General features: G+C 42.8%; 1 protein-coding gene across 2 annotated transcripts in view; it reads left to right on the forward strand.

The window, feature by feature from the left end:
- LOC126198891 (transient receptor potential protein) overlaps positions 1 to 16,884 on the forward strand; it is a 439,251-nt gene that overhangs the window by 368,935 nt on the left and 53,432 nt on the right. For both annotated transcript variants that reach the window (XM_049935507.1, XM_049935506.1), the window contains exon 18: positions 13,416 to 13,683. In XM_049935507.1, the coding sequence (XP_049791464.1) occupies positions 13,416 to 13,683 (268 nt within the window). The remainder of the gene's footprint in view (positions 1 to 13,415; positions 13,684 to 16,884) is intronic.

Below are 16,884 nucleotides of genomic sequence, written 5' to 3' on the forward strand. Positions count from 1 at the left end.
GGGATCTTGTAGGTCCACCAGAAGGTTAAAAGAAACACCTATGCTACTGGATGAGCTTAAGTCAAAACTGAATCCAGTATGTTACTGTTTATGATAAAACCAGTCCTCAGATGTGCAACATTCTTCTTTTTCCTTTGTCCTAGCTTGCGTTTCATAATGCGATATCCCTATGAATCTAAAAGATGTTCATCTCTACACTTTGTCTCCTGTATTCTTCTGAACAGTATCTTGTGGTGTGTCGAAGTGTGGTGTGTTTTAGTTTGCCCATTTGTGTAGCTAGTTATTGTTCAATGTGCCAAAGTATTTCTGATTTTATGACTTATTTTGTTGTTAGTGGTTTCAGAATACTTACCTGTATGTTACGCCAGTAGTGTCAACATCTTTATGTTCAAAAAATGGTTCAAATGGCTCTGAGCACTATGGGACTTAACATCTGAGGTCATCAGCCCCTAGAACTTAGAACTACTTAAACCTAACTAACCTAAGGACATCACACACATCCATGCCCGAGACAGGATTCGAACCTGCGACCGTAGCGGTCACGCGGTTCCAGACTGAAGCGCCTAGAACCGCACGGCCCATCTTTATGTATTTTGATAAATAATGTTCACAGTTTAGATGTGAATGTAACACTGTAACTTTTAATTAGAGGGTCCGTTGTGCCTTGCACCAGATTGGACACAAAGATCGAACTGTAGTAGTATTTGGGCTCCAACTGGGGTGCAGAAACAACAGACGACTCTGGAATACATACTGATTGGCCGTTTCATTTTGTATTATGGTAAAATACTAGGTTGTGATTGGGAGATGAAATATGTGTGTGTTGGCTTAGAAGCACTCAGATTGTCGCATTTCCGAGAAAGTGGCACCGCTTAGGATGCAGGAGATGGGGGAAAGGGATGGGGAATGATGACGTCATTCCATAGAGCTCTCCTTGCCACAGTCCTCCGGCTGCCACAGTCGAAAGAATGGCCTGTGTGCGTATCTGACCCAGAAACCATACTGCATTCCTACTCTCCTCGTACATTATTCCAAACTCTTCTTCGTCTGTACAGCTAGTAGGCTTATAAATTTTTACCGTCGTTGGTGTTGGCACTGTATCTATCTTGTCTAAGATAATGTGTCCACTATGCTGTTCATAGTATCTTACCCGTACTCCTATTTCTTATCGATATTAATCATGCGGCCGCATTACTTCTATTTAAGTTTGTGTTGATAAGCCTGTACTTATCTGACCAGAAGTCCTGTTCTTCCTACAACTGCACTTCACTAATTCACAATATCACTAACTCCTATCTAATTATTTTTCTTTATCAGTTCTCTCTTATCTAGTTGAGTAAGGAGCCTAAAATTCCACACTCTGACCTGTAGTAGGGTGACCTCTGAATACTTTACCCAAGAGGATGCTATGATCATTAAGCCACACAGTAGATCTGCACATCCTTGGGAAAAATAGGTTTGTAGCTGTTTCACCTGTTCGAAGTAACCACATAGTAAGGCCATGTTGGCTAGTGTTAGAAGGCCACTGAAGTGGATCATCCAGACCAGTGACCCTGTCTCCCCGCTTTATCTGGCATCTCCACAGATATTCGTCCAATGTACGACGAGCTGCATGTCGAATGAGTTCCACTTTTCCAAGACGTATACTGCAAGAAGTCTGATCTCGATACACTGCCTCTGTGAAGGCAAGTGTGCAGATCATATATGACTCGAAAGCTGATGACCAGCACTATCTGAAACTGGGTTGAGCCAGTCGTTTTCCTACGTCAGCGTTCAGCCTCAAACTGTATTACACGAAACGACGACGCTAGTGCACAACACATCAGGTAGTCTGTAGATGTCACAAAAATGTGACTCCACGGAATATGATTTATCCTTTAGAAATCTTATATCTAGACCGAGCGACGTGGCGCAGTGGTTAGACACTGGACTCGCATTCGGGAGGACGACGGTTCAATCCCGCGTCCGGCCATCCTGATGTAGGTTTTCCGTGATTTCCTTAAATCACTGCAGGCAAATGCCGGGATGGTTCCTCTGAAAGGGCACGGCCGAATTCCTTCCCCATCCGTCCCTAATCCGATGATACCGATGACCTCGCTGTCTGGTCTCCTTCCCCGAAACCAATCAACCAACCAAATCTTATATCTCGCGCAGCGAGATGCGTCCATGAAAACGCTCGAAATGAGCGCGGGGAACCACGAACCGCGGTGGCTGCGCTAAAACACGCAGTGTTAATACAATCGTTTGAGCAGGAAGTCCAAAAGCGCGATCAGCGACAAAGACGGACTACCGGAGCACGACAGCGTGAGGAAATCACAACAGGAAATGCACGCGAACCGAGTAAACAAAGATCCGGTTTGAGTCCAGCGTTCGAATGACTCCAAGTTCTATGCGCCCGAACCAGGAAAGTTAGATTCCAGAGTCACTGCCCACTATACGAGGGTTGCACCGCATTTTTCTTCAAGAATTCTTTATTGAACATAATTAGAATTACACACATGAAAGAATGGTGTTCTACCCACCCACCCCATTTTTCTACGTAATCCCCATCCCGTTTTATGGCCTTCCTCCAGCGCGAAACAAGGGCGTGTATGCGCTGTCGGTACCAATCCTTGTCATGATGGAGGATACAGTGCATCACTGTGTGAATCACCTCTTCATCGTCCTCAAAATGTCTTCCACGAATGGCATCCTCTAATGGCCCAAACAAGTGGAAGTCCGACGGGGCTAGGTCAGGTGTGGCAGCCGTGGCTGGTCTCCTCGACTGCTGCAAATCGTAGAGCTCCGCCGAACCGTCTTCTGATGACCTCACCCTCCGTGTCCAGCGACTAACTGTACTTCTGTCGACATCAGATGCTCCATAGACTTTGCACGAGCGTTTGTGGATATTCCCCACAGTTTCTTTCTCTGCAGTGAGAAATTCAATGACAGCACGTTGCTTGTAACGCACATCACCTACAGACGCCATTTTGAAACTGTCCTGCAGCCACACTATCTGTCGGAAGTGACGGAAACTTGGCACGCTCACTCAGGGGACTTCAAATAATACATACGTAACGTTTCGCATTCTTATCATTGTTTTCGGCTGAGAAAAAAAAATGCGGTGCATCATTTTCTGGAAAACCCTCGTATATAACATTTACGCTACTTACGGTGGAGCCGGAGATTACACTTGCTCTCGGCCGCGAACAGATCCCCATCTGATATGCTTGGATCAGCTAGGAATATCAGTAGACTAAACTGAAAAAGAAAAAAATTAAACTACCAAAACTACAAACATGTTTTCAAAAAAAAGTTTGTGAAATTTGTGCTGGATGCCTTTCATATAAGACAAAAATTTTAGGTTTTCCGATTATAGTGTAGTTATGTCAGAAACGGCAACATCATTTGAAGGGAATGGGTGTCGCACTGACAAGAGGTTATAAGAGGAATAGCAAATAGAAGTTCTAAAAATGGTTCAAATGGTTCAAATGGCTCTGAGCACTATGGGACTCAACTGCTGAGGTCATTAGTCCCCTAGAACTTAGAACTAGTTAAACCTAACTAACCTAAGGACATCACAAACATCCATGCCCGAGGCAGGATTCGAACCTGCGACCGTAGCGGTCTGGCGGTTCCAGACTGCAGCGCCTTTAACCGCACGGCCACTTCGGCCGGCTTCTAAAAATGGTAATGAAGTGTAGTCAAACTCAGGTGATGCTGAAGGTATCAGACTTGGAAATAAGATACTAAATCAGTAAACGAGTCTTTCTTTTGAGCAAAATAACTGACGGCAGCAGAAGTTAAGAGGCTATAAAAATGTGATTGGAAACAGCAACAAAAGCGTTTCTGGAAAAGATAAATGTAAACACCTAATACAATGTACATGTTAGGCAATCTTTCTGAAAGTATTTGAAGTACAGTCTTATATGGAAGCGAAATGAGTACAGTAAAAAGTAAGCACAGAAAGGGAATTAAATTTTAGAAATTTGATGCTACAGAAGAGTGCTAAGAATTAGATGAGTAGATTGGATAATTAATGAAGAACTGGGGAGAAAAGAAATTAATGGTACAACTTGACTAAAAGAAGGGATAAATTCCTAGGATCGTTCTGAGACATACGGCAATCATCAGTTTAGAAATTGTGGAAAATTTGGGGGTTACAGATTGTAAAGTGAGACCGAGGTTTGGCTGCAGCAATCAGGTAAAATTGATGTATAAGTGGCAGGCAAATAGAAACGAGACAGATGGGGAAAAAAGTAAGCAAACTGTTTACTATTTCAAAATAAATTGCCATAACTGTTAACACATTTATCTCACTGTGAGACAGAACGGATAATGCCTTCACGGAAAAATTTTTGCAGTTGTCTACCCAGGCGTGAACCTCTTCCTTTGAAGCAAACAGACGGTCACGTATGTCCTCTTTAAGGGCTCCAAAAATATGGAAATCGCAGGGGGAGAGACTGTGACCGTATTGAAGATGTGTAAGGGCTTCCCAACGTAACTTCTGCAGCGTAGTCCAAAAACGCCCAGGAATGTAGACGGGCATTCCATTATGTTGCAGGATAAAGCCCGACCTCATGTTCCGAAGGTTGTTTTGACTAAGCTGCAGAAGATTAGATGGGAAGCCCTCACTCACCCTCCGCACAGTCTCGATCTCTCCCCATGCGATTCCCATATTTTTGGAGGCCTTAAGGAAGACATTTGTGGCCGTCTGCTTCAGACGTAGAGGTCCTCGCCTGGATGCAGTCGTCGTTCCGTAGATCAACAGGCCTCCTCGCTCTCTTGACTTCAATTATTGTTTAATGAACAAGCAATGAGCAAAGTTCGGCGTTTATGAACAACACGTCTATTTGCGTAATAATAGAAAATCAGCAAATGGCAGTTAAAAGCAATAAAATTTACTTAACTCAGATCTCGCTCACGTTAAATTCTTATTTGGTAGATTGTCTAGTTCTGTGATATCGCTTCCTACGAGAGGGATCGATTGTTGCTTTCATATACAGCGTGTCACAGTAATGTACGGCAAGAACTGCAGGAGACATACCTCACACGTAGACGAAAAAATTATGTTATGTAAACACAGGCCAGCAAACGCTTTGTATCCGAGTTACAACTCATTATCTGAAACTCATTAATGATGAGAAACACAAAAAACAGGACGACAGAAACATGGAGAACATGCACTCTGCCGGCCAGAGTGGCTGAGCGGTTCTAGGCACTTCAGTCTGGAACCGCGCGACCGCTACGGTCGCAGGTTCGAATCCTGCCTCGGGCATGGATGTGTGTGATGTCCTTAGGTTAGTTAGATTTAAGTAGTTCTAAGTTCTAGGGGACTGATGACCACAGAAGTTAAGTCCCATAGTGCTCAGAGCCATTTGAACCATTTTTTTGAACATGCACTCTTGGTGACGTCTGGCTGCGTTACGCACCGCCAGTCTTTTGTTTTACGTGTCCCTGTTGCCATGCGACGTACGTCGTTACTTCTTTACAGGTGCCATCCACAGTTCCAGCGATCATGACTACGACCGCTGCAAGCACACGCGCTACTACGTAGAGTTAATAACAGACTTGGCTCGTGCAATGACAGTGTACACAAATGCAGAGACGGCAGATGACCATTTGACGCATGGGTTAGATGACGACAATGGCGCTCACGCTCAACGTTTGTACCGGCAGTGGTTTCCAGGACGAGGATTCCCCGACAGAAAAACGTTTGAAGTCTCTGACGTCGACTTAACGAACATGGGGCATTTAAGTGTGATAATTTGTTTTCATTTGGCTTCCCCTTACATACACTGCAGCAGCTATGCGAAACAGACATGCACAAGACAGATTAGCATAGAGAAGTGCGTCAGTCCAGTGTTCAGAATGAAGACATCAACAACAGGATCACCTTTAACATCATAGTGATGCGGCGGCTCTAACTCGAAACATGTTTATACGTAACACACTAGTTGTTGTTGTTGTGGTCTTCAGTCCTGAGACTGGTTAGATGCAGCTTTCCGTGCTACACTAGCCTGTGCAAGATTCTTCATCTCCCAGTACTTACTGCAGCCTACATCTTTCTGAATCTGCTTAGTGCAATCATCTCTTGGTCTCCCTCTACGATTTTTACCCTCCACACTGCCCTCCAATGCAAAATTTGTGATCCCCAGATGCCTCAGAACATGTCCTACCAACCGGTCCCTTCTTCTTGTCAAGTTGTGCCACGAACGCCTCTTCTCACCAATTCTATTCAATGCCTCCTCATTAGTTATGTGATCTACCCATCTAATCTTCAGCATTCTTCTGTAGCACCACATTTCGAAAGCTTCTATTCTCTTCTTGTCGAAACTATTTATCGTCCATGTTTCACTACCATACATGGCTACATTCCATACAAATACTTTCAGAAACGACTTCCTGACACTTAAATCTATACTTGATGTTAACAAATTTCTCTTCTTCAGAAACGCTTTCCTTGCCATTGCCAGTCTACATTTTACGAGATCCTCTCTACTTCAACCATCATCATTTATTTTGCTCCCCAAATAGCAAAACTCGTCTGCTACTTTAAGTGTCTCATTTCCTAATCTAATTCGCTTAGCACCACCTGATTTATTTCGACTACATTCCATTACCCTCGTTTTGCTTTTGTTGGTATTCAACTTATATCCTCCTTTCATGACACTGTCCATTCCGTTCAACTGCTCTTCCAAGTCCTTTGCTGTCTCTGACAGAATTACAATGTCATCGGCGAACCTTATACTTTTTATTTCTTATCCATACCTACACCGAATTTTTCTTTTGTTTCCTTTATTGCTTGCTCAATATACAGATTGAATAACATCGGGGAGAGGCTACAGCCCTGTCTCACTATCTTCACACCCAATGCTTCCCTTTCATGTCTGTCGATTCTTATATCTGCCATCTGGTTTCTGTACAAATTGTAAATAGCCTTGCGCTCCCTGTATTTTACCCCTGCCACCTTAAGAATTTGAAAGAGCGTATTCCAGTCTACATTGTCAATAGCTTTCTCTACGTCTACAAATGCTAGAAACCAAGGTTTGCCTTTTCTTAATCTAGCTTCTAAGATAAGTCGTAGGATCAGTATTGCCTCACTTTTTTTTTTTTTTTTTTTTGTCATCAGTCTACTGACTGCTTTGATGCGGCCCGCCGCCAATTCCTTTCCTGTGCTAACCTCTTCATCTGATAGTAGCACTTGCAACCTACGTCCTCAATTATTTGCTTGACGTATTCCAATCTCGGGCTTCCTCTACAGTTTTTCCACATATTTCTTTCCTCTCCGATTCTGCATAGAACCTCTTCATTCCTTACCTTATCAGTCCACCTAATTTTCAACATTCGTCTATAGCACCACATCTCAAATGTTTCGATTCTCTTCTGTTCCGGTTTTCCCACAGTCCATGTTTCACTACCATACAATGCTGTACTCCAGACGTACATCCTCAGAAATTTCTTCCTCAAATTAAGGCCGGTATTTGATATTAGTAGACTTCTCTTGGCCAGAAATGCCTTTTTTGCCATAGCGAGTCTGCTTTTGATGTCCTCCTTGCTCCGTCCGTCATTGGTTATTTTACTGCCTAGGTAGCAGAATTCCTTAACTTCATTGACTTCGTGACCATCAATCCTGATGTTAAGTTTCTCGCTGTTCTCATTTCTACTACTTCTCATTACCTTCGTCTTTCTCCGATTTACTCTCAAACCATACTGTGTACTCATTAGACTGTTCATTCCGTTCAGCAGATCATTTAATTCTTCTTCACTTTCACTCAGGATACCAATGTCATCAGCGAATCGTATCATTGATATCCTTTCACCTTGTATTTTAATTCCACTCCTGAACCTTTTTTTTATTTCCATCATTGCTTCCTCGATGTACAGATTGAAGAGTAGGGGCGAAAGGCTACAGCCTTGTCTTACACCCTTCTTAATACGAGCACTTCGTTCTTGATCGTCCACTCTTATTATTCCCTCTTGGTTGTTGTACATATTGTATATGACCCCGTCTCACCCTATAGCTTACCCCTACTTTTTTCAGAATCTCGAACAGCTTGCACCATTTTATATTGTCGAACGCTTCTTCCAGGTCGACAAATCCTATGAAAGTGTCTTGATTTTTCTTTAGCCTTGCTTCCATTATTAGCCGTAACGTCAGAATTGCCTCTCTCGTCCCTTTACTTTTCCTAAAGCCAAACTGATCGTCACCTAGCGCATTCTCAATTTTCTTTTCCATTCTTCTATATATTATTCTTGTAAGCAGCTTCGATGCATGAGCTGTTAAGCTGATTTTGCGATAATTCTCGCACTTGTCAGCTCTTGCCGTCTTCGGAATTGTGTGGATGATGCTTTTCCGAAAGTCAGATGGTATGTCACCAGACTCATATATTCTACACACCAACGTGAATAGTCGTTTTGTTGCCACTTCCCCCAATGATTTTAGAAATTCTGATGGAATGTTATCTATCCCTTCTGCCTTATTTGACCGTAAGTCCTCCAAAGCTCTTTTAAATTCCGATTCTAATACTGGATCCGGTATCTCTTCTAAATCGACTCCTGTTTCTTCTTCTATCACATCAGACAAATCTTCACCCTCATAGAGGCTTTCAATGTATTCTTTCCACCTATCTGCTCTCTCCTCTGCATTTAACAGTGGAATTCCCGTTGCACTCTTAATGTTACCACCGTTGCTTTTAATGTCACCAAAGGTTGTTTTGACTTTCCTGTATGCTGAGTCTGTCCTTCCGACAATCATATCTTTTTCGATGTCTTCACATTTTTCCTGCAGCCATTTCGTCTTAGCTTCCCTGCACTTCCTATTTATTTCATTCCTCAGCGACTTGTATTTCTGTATTCCTGATTTTTCCGGAACATGTTTGTACTTCCTCCTTTCATCAATCAACTGAAGTATTTCTTCTGTTACCCATGGTTTCTTCGCAGCTACCTTCTTTGAACCTATGTTTTCCTTCCCAACTTCTGTGATGGCCCTTTTTAGAGATGTCCATTCCTCTTCAACTGTACTGCCTACTGCGCTATTCCTTATTACTGTATCTATAGCGTTAGAGAACTTCAAACGTACCTCGTCATTCCTTATTTCTTTCGTATCCCACTTCTTTGCGTATTGATTCTTCCTGACTGATGTCCTGAACTTCAGCCTACTCTTCATCACTACTATATTGTGATCTGAGTCTATATCTGCTCCTGGGTACGCCTTACAGTCCAGTATCTGATTTCGGAATCTCTGTCTGACCATGATGTAATCTAATTGAAAACTTCCGTGTCTCCCGGCCTTTTCCAAGTATACCTCCTCCTCTTGTGATTCTTGAACAGGGTATTCGCTATTACTAGCTGAAACTTGTTACAGAACTCAATTAGTCTTTCTCCTCTTTCATTCCTCGTCCCAAGCCCATATTCTCCTGTAACCTTTTCTTCTACTCCTTCCCCTACAACTGCATTCCAGTCGCCCATGACCATTAGATTTTCGTCCCTCTTTACATACTGCATTACCCTTTCAATATCCTCATACACTTTCTCTATCTGTTCATCTTCAGCTTGCGACGTCGGCATGTATACCTGAACTATCGTTGTTGGTGTTGGTCTGCTGTCGATTCTGATTAGAACAACCCGGTCACTGAACTGTTCACAGTAACACACCCTCTGCCCTACCTTCCTATTCATAACGAATCCTACACCTGTTATACCATTTTCTGCTGCTGTTGGTATTACCCGCTACTCATCTGACCAGAAATCATTGTCTTCGTTCCACTTCACTGACCCCTACTATATCTAGATTGAGCTTTTGCATTTCCCTTTTCAGATTTTCTAGTTTCCCTACCACGTTCAAGCTTCTGACATTCCACGCCCCGACTCGTAGAACGTTATCCTTTCGTTATTCAATCTTTTTCTCATGGTAACCTCCCCCTTGGCAGTCCCCTCCCGAATGGGGGACTATTCCGGAATCTTTTGCCAATGGAGATATCATCATGACACTTCTTCAATTACAGGCCACATGTCCTGTGGATACACGTTACGTGTCTTTAATGCAGTGGTTTCCATTGCCTTCTGCATCCTCATGTCGTTGATCATTGCTGATTCTTCCGCCTTTAGGGGCAATTTCCCACCCCTAGGACAAGAGAGTGCCCTGAACCTCTTTCCGCTCCTCCGCCCTCTTCGACAAGGCCGTTGGCAGAATGAGGCTGACTTCTTATGCCGGAAGTCTTCGGCCGCCAAAGCTGATTATTTATCAAAATTTAGGCAGTGACGGGGATCGAACCCGGGACCGAAGACGTTTTGATTATGAATGAAAGAGGCTACCCCTAAACCACGGGTATATTGCCTCACGTCTTCCAGTATTTCTACGGAATCCTAACTGATCTTCCCAGAGGTCGGCTTCTACCAATTTTTCCATTCGTCTGTAAAGAATTCGCGTTAGTATTTTGCAGCCGTGACTTATTAAACCGATAGTTCGGTAATTTTCACATCTGTCAACACCTGCTTTCTTTGGGAGTGGAATTATTATATTTTTCTTGAAGTCTGAGGGTATTTCGCCTGTCTCATACATCTTGCTCACCAGATGGTAGAGTTTTGTCAGGAGTGGGTCTCCCAAGGCTGTCAGTAGTTCTAATGGAATGTTGTCTACTCCTTGTTTCGACTTAGGTCTTTCAGTGCTCTGTCAAACTCTTCACGCAGTATCATATCTCCCATTTCATCTTCATCTACCTCCTCTTCCATTTCCATAATATTTATCTCAAGAACATTGCCCCTGTATAGACCCTCTATATACTCCTTCCACCTTTCTGCTTTCCCTTCTTTGCTTAGAACTGGGTTTCCATCTGAGCTGTTGATATTCATGCAAGTGGTTCTCTTTTCTCCAAAGGCCTCTTTAATTTTGCTGTGGGCAGTATCTATCTTACCCTTAGTGAGATAAGCCTCTACATCCTTAGATTTGTCCTCTACCCATGCCTGCTTAGCCATTTTGCACTTCCTGTCGATCTCATTTTTGAGAAGGAGACGTTTGTATTCCTTTTTGCCTGCTTCATTTGCTGCATTTTTATATTTTCTCCTTTCATCAATTAAATTCAGTATCTCTTCTGTTACCCAAGGATTTCTACTAGCCCTAGTCTTTTTTATCTACTTGATCCTCTGCTGCCTTCACTACTTCATGCCTCAAAGCTACCCATTCTTCTTCTACTGTATTTCTTTCCCACATTCCTGTCAATTGTTCCCTTATGCTCTCCCTGAAACTCTGTGCAACCTCTGGTTTAGTCAGTTTATCCAGGGCCCATCTCCTTAAATTCCCACCTTTTTGCAGTTTCTTCAGTTTCAATCTACAGTTCATAACCAATAGATTGTGGTCAGAGTCCGCATGTGCCCCTGTAGATGTCTTACAGTTTTAAACCTGGTTCCTAAATCTCTGTCTTACCATTATATAATCTATCTGAAACCTGTCAGTTTCTCCAGGCTTCTTCCATGTATACAACGAAACATGTTTATACGTAATTCACTAGTTGTTAACCTAGAATTGAGACTAGATACACATATTGAGAATTTACAAATCTCAAATTCTCATTATTAGACACATCTCCATTTAGTACCTTCTGTTACTTAAAGTACATAAGTACTTAAAGTACTTGTCCGCAAAACTTAAAATCACTTCTGAAAACTTTTCAGGAGCTAATAATGGTGCGATCAAATGATACCACAGTACTGAGAAGCTCTGCAGCGTAAGATGTCTGCCGGTTGCAGTACTGCAGTACTGCTCCAGCAGGAGCAGCAGCAGCAGCAGCGAGCGGCTGCGGGGTGTGCCGCGTCGTCGCACGTCGCAGCAGTGAGCTCTCAGGCAGGAAATCGGAAATAAATGTGAGCTCCGGAGGCGGAAGCCAGGCGGCGCGAGTTGTTTGACTTTCCATATTTCTGCCGACGACTGTGACAGCGGGTCGCTGTACCACGCGAGCTGCACGTCGCTGGGCAAGCCTTCCCTCTCAAACCGCTTCCTGCCCAGTGCTCGCTACGTGTCCGTAAGGTACATTTAAAGATACACTATACAGGCACTTTTTCTACCGGCACAGCATCAATAAACGAGGTGAAAAACAACATCGATACATGGAAGAAGCATCATCTGTGGAGTATGAATACTGATGCAGAACTCGTAAGCAATAGCACACTGGGTGCCATTTTACTTATATTACGTGAAAAGTTGAACATCGTTTATCGTGTGCAACCTTTATCAACTGACAAGAAGCCGCTGTAAGTTCCACTTTCAAAATAAGTGTTTCTATTTAACAGCTCAAATTTTAAGCAAAGTAAATAGTCACAAAGACTGAAAAACGTCTAATTCATGTACACAACAAGATACAAGTCATAGAATATTTTCTGTGATTTTACGTAATTTCAGAGATACAGCTTCACTGAATACTTTCTGCGGTTTTACTCAACCATACCTCACCGACACGGGGAACCCATTTGGACGGTCCTGCAACGGAACATCTTTTTTCCGCACCTGGGAAAAAGAACGCCGCGAGGTTTTTTCCAGTCCGCATTCGTAATCATGGTAACCACAATATCAACTTCACTGCGAGCTCGGAAACCAGTGATTTCCTGATGACTACGAATTTAGTAAACTAATTTTGCAAGTTGTCTCTTATGTCTTACTTGCTACCCACTTGGCAAATTTCCGGTCAGTTATTTCTAAATCACGCCATTCCCATCACTACTCCCACCAATTGAGGTGCAACATCATCCGGACAGTCACGAATTGGCCAGTCCCTTCGAAGGCCTTTTGGTTATGATAAAAATACTAGTCATTTTAGATTATTTCCCGTGTCCCATCCCACTACCAATCATAGGAGTGCTACGTATTTCTTACTCCTGCTGTTTTCTGGAGAGTGAATGACATATGTACCAAGTTTGCTTAAAACAGCTCAACACATTTAATACTTATACTGTCCATGTCACCTGTTCGAACAACTAGTCCCACCCCTATGGTCCAGTTTGCAACAGGACGGTTACCATTCACCTTAGCAGCCTCGAATACTACGGATTGGACACCTATTCATCGTTTTCGATTATTTTAACAAGTCACCTCTTTCCCATCTCTAGCTCTATCCTGACAGTTCTTATGGAGCTTTACACCTACCCAACCCCCCCCACCCTGGTATTTCTTCCAGGTAGTAAGTCATATTCGTACTATGTGGAAGATACTGGCCCAGGCGTTGCACAGTGATGTTCAGGTATCACTGCTTTCTCACCCCACCTCCAAAAATGGGAAGATCTTGGGACGGCTTACCCTCACAGTACTTGTCTTCTGGTACTATGACACACATGGATCAAGAATGGTTGAAACTGCTAGAGGCGTTCCGCAGGTATTCTGGAAGATACATACGTACACATATCCATTTATATATGTAGACTACACTGGACTGTCTGTTCCACAGTGGGCAAGAAGGGTCGCGTCATGGAGCGCCGGCTGCTCAAGGACTTCCAGATCGGCTTCGTGGAGGGCATCGTGAGTGACGCCATCCGCAAGGGCCCTGGAGGACCAAAGGACGTGTTCAGCAAGATCGCCAAGGCCATCGGGAAGCGAACCAGCTCCAAGAAGAAGGACTGGAACGCCATGGTGCGCAAGAACACCGTGGCGCGAGACCCCATCGGTTCCACGACGGAAGCGCAGACACGCCGCAGCAGCCGCCAGAGTTTACGCAGGTACGTTCCGCTCACTCCGACAAAAGAGCCCTCCGCCACACGTCACTTATCGACACTTCGGTAAGTACCGAGCAACGATAGGAATACAATGTATGAGGTCAGTGAGTTATGATCACAGTCTTAATGTCGCCTCCATATCGTCCTCAAGCGTGGGACGTCTTGTGAAAGTGTTGCAGTGGTCGTCGCGCACATACTGTCCGCTAAAGCAGTGTTGAACGGAGTGGTGAGATGTTCCATGGATCTGCTTCTCTCGTTAATCATTCACCAGGCCACCTCATGTTGCGGTGAGGAAAGTTAGTTTGTTCCCAGAGCCCACAATTTTGGGGTATTCTCTATCTCTATCGCTCGAGCAGTGTGGGCAGAGCTCAGCTGCTGAGGTCCCGGTTGCACCTGTAGTGCTCTTTGATTCGGAAGTGGACAGCGAATCCGTACGCGTTAATGCGCCGGGGTCGCTGCTGGACCGACCCTGTATCGAATCTGCCAGCCGGATTAACGACGAGGGTCGATGTTCCGGTCAGTCTGGATGTAGTTGTTAGGCGGTTTCCCCCATCCCACTAGGTGAATACTAGGATGACACCATAGTCCTGCCTCAGTTACGCGATTCATTAATGTTTAGAAAACTTCCGCTCACTTTCACATGAATAACGTTATACGCAGACAATAGGGGTACACGTATTCCGTCCCTGGGGGTAACGGGGTGGCAACAGGAAGGGCATTCGGCCGCCCCTTAAATTATCTATGCCGTCTCCATTAATAACTACGCCGATCCGCGCCTATGCGAGGTAAAAGCACAAAAAAAGAAGAAGATTCGGAAGTGGACAGTGACTTTTCATTACAACAGTATCAGGAGTGCCACTGAAGAAAACTATTCCCCAATATTGAAGGCCATTCGAATCGAAACATATTAAATACGTGAAAATGAGTCTAAGGTAGGAAAAATAAACTTATTTAACGTTTTTTTTATTTATTTACTCATTTCTATGCTGTTATATTTCACGACATTGTAATTATGTCAGAAATAGCAAACGACCTGGAAGAGAAGCTGAACAGAATGGACAGTATCTTGAAAGGATGACATAAGATGAACATCAACAAAAGCAAAACGAGGATAATGGAAAGTAGTCGAATTAAATCAGGTGATGCTGAGGGAATTAGAGTAGAAAATTAGACACTTAAAGTAGTAAATGAGGTTTGCTATTTGAGAAGCAAAATAACTGATGATGGTCGAAGTAGGGAGGATGTAAAAAGTAGACTGGCTGTGGCAAGGAAAGAGTTTTTGAAGAAGAGAAATTTGTTAATATCGAGTATAGATTTAAGCGTCAGGAAATCTTTTCTGAAAGTATTTCTACGGAGTGTAGCTATGTGTGGAAGTGAAACATGGACGATAAATAGTTTAGACAAGAAGAAAATAGAAGCTTTCGAAATGTGGTGGTACAGAAGAATGTTAAAGACTCTCACATAACTAATGAGGAGGTACTGAGTAGAACTGGGGAGAAGAGGAGTTAGTGGTACAATTCGACTACATGAAGGAATTGGTTGGTAGGACATGTTCCGAGGCATCAAGGAATCACCAATTTAGTATTGCAGGAAGCGTGGACGGTAAAAATACTACAGGGAGACCAAGAGATGAATACACTAAGCAGATTCAGAAGGGTGTATGTTGCAGTAGTTACTCGGAGATAAAGAGGCTTGCACAATGTAGAGTAGTACAGAGAGGTGCATCGAACCAGTCTCTGGACTGAAGAAGACAACAACATGTTTCACTCAACAACACATTTAAATATTTGATGTGCTCTCTTAGTTCTTTTGTCATAATGCTTTCACCTTCTAGAGAAAGTTAATTCTACGCTCTTCAGTCGCATTTTTGTTAAATTTGCTGTTAGATTTTACTTTAAATCGATGACTGTCATTTATACAGTAGTTTCGAATTTATATGTGAGCCTTATTGAGTACTCTAAGATAACTATTTCCTTAACATATTATTGAAGCGCTGTTAGTTGTTCTTTACTTTCGCTGAGAGGAAACCGTTAAAAGCACTTTTGGCCAACATATAATTGATCATTTTAATAAAGCTGTAGTGAAACTGGATGCGCCTACTTGTGAAAGAGTCTGATAACCTCTCGACATGCTGGTATAATCGTCCGTTTTATGTTCTACTTGTACTTCACTTCCTCTGAGCAGAGAAACACGAAGAACTTTGTTAAATTTTTCTGTCTCGATTTTATATATTTACAATTAGTGACGTTCATTTTAAAGACGGCATATGGTGCACGAGGCTAAATTATAGCGTTGTAGTGTCTTAGCTTTAGTAGTCTACCCAGGTTATCAATTTTATGTTGTATCTTTTCCGTTTATTGCTTTTTGTAATGTACACCATCTGATCAAAATTATCCGGACACCTATTAGTGGTTATCAAAATCGGGAGTGTACATTCTCCCCTTTTCCTTCATGACTGCTTTAACTCTGCTGCAGATACTTTGAAACCTCCCCTTAGAGAAATTTATGAATTACTGTGCTGGTAAACCCCTTACGTTATTTGATTTTCAAACAGCTGAGCAAAACTGAACGTACTCAGACATTTCTCTCTTTACTTATTCTGATCATCACTAAACTGGCATACAATATTTTTAGCGCAACGCAATCTGACTTTCAATAATCCCTACAAAGGAATGGCTGTGACTAACAATAACCTATACCTTCCATGAATCACTTACCTCACAAAAATCTTCGTTGCTCGAACTACTACAATACAGCGAGCGCCAATACTACCAACTAAATAAAGGATTCTAACTACTGAAGGCACTAACTACTGATAGACATAGCAAATGAACGATTTTGATAGAGAACAAACAATGTATTTACCTTAATAGTGTTCAAAGGTCATTATATATATATATATATATATATATATATATATATATATATATATATATATATATATATAAACAGTGGTGGATGTGGGAAGAGAGATGGCAGAGTTTTGAGAGCTGGCGATCTGGACGTGTGTCCATCAGAAAAACGAAATTTGTAAGACTGGATGTCATGAACTGATATATATACACTCCTGGAAATGGAAAAAAGAACACATTGACACCGGTGTGTCAGACCCACCATACTTGCTCCGGACACTGCGAGAGGGCTGTACAAGCAATGATCACACGCACGGCACAGCGGACACACCAGGAACCGCGGTGTTGGCCG

Source organism: Schistocerca nitens, chromosome 8 (assembly GCF_023898315.1).
Source record: "Schistocerca nitens isolate TAMUIC-IGC-003100 chromosome 8, iqSchNite1.1, whole genome shotgun sequence".
Lineage (NCBI taxonomy): Eukaryota > Metazoa > Arthropoda > Insecta > Orthoptera > Acrididae > Schistocerca > Schistocerca nitens.